Source organism: Lupinus angustifolius, chromosome LG07 (genome assembly GCF_001865875.1).
Source record: "Lupinus angustifolius cultivar Tanjil chromosome LG07, LupAngTanjil_v1.0, whole genome shotgun sequence".
NCBI classification, from domain to species: Eukaryota; Viridiplantae; Streptophyta; class Magnoliopsida; order Fabales; family Fabaceae; genus Lupinus; species Lupinus angustifolius.
In genome coordinates, this window is record NC_032015.1 from 10,593,054 (window position 1) to 10,598,321 (window position 5,268).

General features: G+C 28.2%; 1 protein-coding gene across 1 annotated transcript in view; it reads left to right on the plus strand.

Annotated features, from left to right (window-relative positions):
- The window catches only part of LOC109352712, a 5,918-nt gene extending 914 nt beyond the window's left edge, over window positions 1–5,004 (plus strand). Inside the window, exon 2 of the mRNA XM_019594891.1 lies at window positions 4,221–5,004. Within this exon, the coding sequence (XP_019450436.1) occupies window positions 4,221–4,834 (614 nt within the window). The 3' untranslated portion in view covers window positions 4,835–5,004. The remainder of the gene's footprint in view (window positions 1–4,220) is intronic.

A 5,268-nucleotide genomic window follows, 5' to 3' on the forward strand; every position in this document is an offset into this window, starting at 1 on the left:
GCAATTTCCATAACCATGTTATAATGAACTATTAGTTATCCCATTAAAAGCAAAACTTTGATATAATTTCTTTTAACAAAAGGGACAATCAGATAACTGGAACTGCTTAAATTCAATGTTTATAACTTCTGTCTTCCTGTGATGAATTGATAATTAGAATAAGTTTAATTATATTTGTCAAAGAATTCTGTATTTTAATTTTTAAGTAGTTTGATAGTCACTGCTGTGACTTTTAGGTTTTAGAAATCTGTGATTTTTAAAGAATTGTGTACTTTAAATAGTTTGATACTCACTGCTTTGACTTTTACCTTTTAGAAATCTGTGATTTTTACTATAATGATGTGTATATACTGCCTCCTACTAGTTATATCATAAAAATATGTATGCAGTTAAAATCATAATATATTTTGTCTTAGTGTTTAATAAGTAGGTATAGATTATAAATTTAAAGAGTAAATTATACTGATATTTCCTGAGGTTTTGTAAAATTATATAAAATACTCTTCCTTTTTAAACATACATAAATTACCCTAATTATATATATACATTATGTTGATTACCTCTGTGTGAGATATAAGTGAAATTTCTTAAACAAAAAATTGTGACTATTCTAATGAAGTTAAAAAAATATGTAAATTATCAAGACAACACCAAATAGAATAAGAGTCAATGTGTATTTATTATTTTGGTTAATTAATATAGTATAAGAAATTTAAACATTTCCTTAGAATTATTGATGCAGTTTGTAACGAACTGAAAATAATTAATATATATTGACTCTTATACTATTTGAATTTTTCTTCAAAATATACCATATTTTATTTGACTTAATTACAGTCGTCACTATTTTTTCTTTAAGAAATTACATTTATTTATTTTACTGTGGTAGTCAGTGTAATGTATATAACTATAAGTAATTTGTGTAAGTTTAAAAATGGAATGGATAATTTATGTAATTCCAATAAAACTTAGGGGTGTCTATATTAAACTTATACAAAAAAAAAGACTATAGATTAAACTGTAAAGTAATTTATGAGAGATCTCTATACCTTTTGCTACAATTTTTGTTTAGTAGGTTGATGTTAGAAAGTAGTAATTTCTAATTAAGGTAATCATATATTTAATATAATTGTATCGATTATTTATTTTGGGTTATAAAACAAATGATTTAATTCTGACAACTCATAGAACTTCTAAAATTGATAATACATATAAGTTTAATGAGTAGGTACCCAAATGGTTGGCCTATAGGGGATAATGAGAATCATATAAGTTAATATATAAGGAACGATTATGATCTTAAAGACAACAAATTACAATCAGTTTTCACCTTTCCCTATTAGAGAAAAAACGAAGGTACCAAATGGAATTCAAGATTTGGTTGAGGAAGACCATCATACCAAAAATCTCTCTAAAGACATACAAAATAAATAGATCTAAAAAACATAGATTCATATATGATTTTGTATCCTTGTTTTATTTTTTTTTTTTACATGGGAAAGGAAAACAAAACTAAGAAGAACTATCTAAGACTAATAAATCCGACGCACCAGCACAAGAAGACATTCAAACCTAAAGACCTAAGCATGAAAGAGCACCCGTCTTTGCCATAAATCCACCACGGAGTTGGTTCCCTTCATATTATGTGTAAGAATCATGAGATTCAAGATCCTATGAATGATATTACACTAATCATAAGGAAAATTTAACAATTGGTATCAGAGCGTAGGTTATGAATTTTATGATTTCCTTAAAGATGTCTTTCCAATTTTTGTATGAACCCTAATTTTAATTTATGGATTTTATGCTTCCGCTATCGTGATATAAAGATTGAGAATTTAAATTGATTATTTCGCTGTAATGTTTTCTTTTGCGTGTCTTAATTGTACACACATAATGATATAAAGTAATCGTATGGATGATGTTTTTTATTTTCTTTTTGTTCTTATCCCATAAGGAATTGTATCATGAAATTAATGTGATGATGAGAACTTACAATTCAATTTTTTTTACGCTTTCCATGTATACGTTTACATGCTACAAAATGTACATATATACATTATGATGTTCTAATTATATATCTCATTCATTATATATGTTGTTTGTCCAGTGATTGATTTATAATTTTGTTGATGCATTATTTATTGATTAGTAGTATACTCATAAAGTTGTATTCATATAGATAATGCATTTAGTTTATTTAAATGCTGAAATATATTATAGAGTGTGCATTTTTAGTATAAAGATTTATACACAGTCAATAAATTATCTATTATTTATTTGTATTATTTTTTCTAAAAAGTCAATAATAATTTAAAATGAATGATGTATGATAAGCCATAATATATAAAACTCTTATACTGTCAATATATTTTCTCTATTTTATATACTATATATATTTTGCTATTATAAGGCACATATAATGTCTACCTTGTTATAACTTCAAGCACATAAATTTTTATTAATTTGCCTCCTTATCACAAGTTCAATGTGATTTACTCATGTTTTTAATGTAGCTACTTTACTGAAGTTATATATATACATATAGTTATTGGTTTAAATGTATATACGGTACATTTAGTTATGGATTAAAGTTTCAACACCTAAATATGGGTCCGAGTTGGACTTTTGTCCTACTAGGACTGATTTGTTGTGGTGGCAAAATATTGGTAGCTTATCCTACTATTAAGGAAGCATTGGTGTGGATTTTGAAACTAATATTTTCAAAAGTATTAGTGATGAAACTCAAACTAAATTTTGGGCTGATGTTTGGTGCGGTAATCAAAATCTAAAAATATCTTTCTCTAGATTGTTTTTGTTGGCTTCTAATAGGCAAGCATTGGTTGCTGATAGTGGGAAGTGAGTGGGAAATGATTGGCATCGGAAGATTGAGTGGAGAAGGGTGTTTTTTCATAGGGAGGACAATCTTGCAGAAATATTACATTCTTCCTTTCAGTGTTCGGCAACGGGTTTGGATCGGTGGAGTTGGAAGTTGGATGATTCTGGTACTTTTGTTGTCAAGACAAATTACTGGAGTCTTTAGCTTATGTCCATTCTCCTTTGCCAACAGATCATTCTATGCTTTCGGATGGTAATTATTTTATTCAGAATTGTTGGAACTCTCATATTTCCTTAAAGCTTTGTTGTTTCATTTGGAAAATTGGTAAGTAGAGATGGAATATTATATTTAGAAATCGAGAAATTTCATAGACCAATATATTTGAATTGTGTGTTGTGTGTTTAGTATCTTGAATCGTTAGAACATTTGCTTATCTCTTATATTAGTTTTGTAAATATGTGGTTTGGTTTTTATGTGTAACTGAAGATTCTAGTGATTATTCCTCAGTCAATGCCACAATTTTTGATGTTTCATGATTCCTATTGACAGCCTGGGGAAAGAAAATGTGGAGATTATCATGGTTTTGTGTGGTGTGGTCTTTGTGGGGCATGAAAAATGAAGTTGTGTTCAATGCCCAGAAAATCTCTTCTTTTAATTTACTATATATAGTTCAAGTTATATCTTGGTCTTCGTATTTTTCTTTTGTAGATAAATTGGTGTTTTAATTCCTAGATTGTTTAAAAAAAGTTCCTTTTATAGTTTGGATTTATATTGTGATTAAATCTTAAAATTTTAATTCTAATTTGTATTTTTTTATAATGTACTCATATTATTTTTTTGTCTAGTATGTTTTTGATTAAATTCAATGATATGATATGTTGCCAAAGTAATTTCTACTTTGATTAAAATTATATATATACTAGTATGTGACTATTTATGAGAATTGTGATCAGCCTAAAAGAAGATATAATTTGGCCAAATAATAACATTTATATGATGATAAATATGTAATAATTATAAAGTTATATTTTTCATCTAAATAATATTCGGTCTAAAAAAGACTATTGTTTGACAAAACTAATTATTAATATTTATCATTACATTGAAAATTCATTTCTTCAATTCTTTTTATCTGTCCAAATTATATTTTTTTTCTAAGCCATGGAAGATCCTATGCCGATTTAGTAAATCAATCTGTTAATTGTGAGCTTCAAATAAAAAAGTGCCTATAATTTATCTTTGACTGTTTCACAATCCAAATATGTATCTATTTTGAGGTTACTACTTTTGGAAACAAGCATATAAATAAGCGAAGAAACTTGTGCTCAATTCACCATCTCTCAACATTATATCTTCAACAAAAAAAAGAACAAAAGAAAAATGGCTCGTCTGGCATGTTGTTTGGTCTTGATCTCTTTGTGCTTATGCCTTGTTCTTGAGCCTGCTTTTGCAGCCAAGAAAGGACACAAGACCCTTAAGGTCAAATCCACCAAGCACATTGCCCCAGCAAGTGCACCTTTTCCTTCTGCTATTCAAACAGAACAAGCTTTGATCCAACAACTATGCCAGGATACAAGGAAATCCAAATTGTGCCGCAAAATTGTTCAAGGTGAAAGGGTAGCTTTAGAACCAGTCGCTGAGGCCAAGATTGCCATTGATATTGCCACATCCATGGCATCAAGGGTTGGTGCATACATGTCAACCCAACTTAAAACAAACCGTGTTAAGATTCTTTCAAGAGGGTTTGTGAAAGTTTGCAAGTTCAATTATGACAATGCAATTGTTGACTTGAACCTTTCATACATTAACTTTGAATCCAACACCAAGAAAGCCATTGAGAGTCTCAAACAAGCTGAGATTAAGATTGGATTCTGTGTTAATTCTTTGAAATCAGCAAGTAAAAATGCTGAAATTCCACCAGTTCATGAAGCCAACAAAGTGATTCAGAGTTTGATAAAGGCAGCAGAATCTGTTGCTAAGAAACAAACACACTAAGCAACATATAGCCAGTATGTGTGTCCATTTTGCCTTTTATTTGAGAGATGTGGAACATGTTTTTGTTTCTCTTTTTCTGAATTTTGGTTACAGAAACAAGTTCTTTTTTTGTACTCTTATTAATGTATTGTTATCATAAAACAATTTTAATGAAGGGTCATAGTTTCCAATAATTAGATTATGTCTGTGTTTACATAGGGTAAAGATTATTTGCTTCGATATATATTTGGTTTTAGTTTCTTATTTAATTTTATCAACTCAATTTAAGAAATTAATAAATAATTTAAAATAAAATATAATTTGACTAAAGTATCTTATTAAATTTTCACATATTTCTACACATAACTTTTCATCATAAAGTCAACCCAAACTACAACTAAGTAAAACAAACTTGGAATAGAAGTTATTAAGAGAACGCTTAAGAAAGATTATTA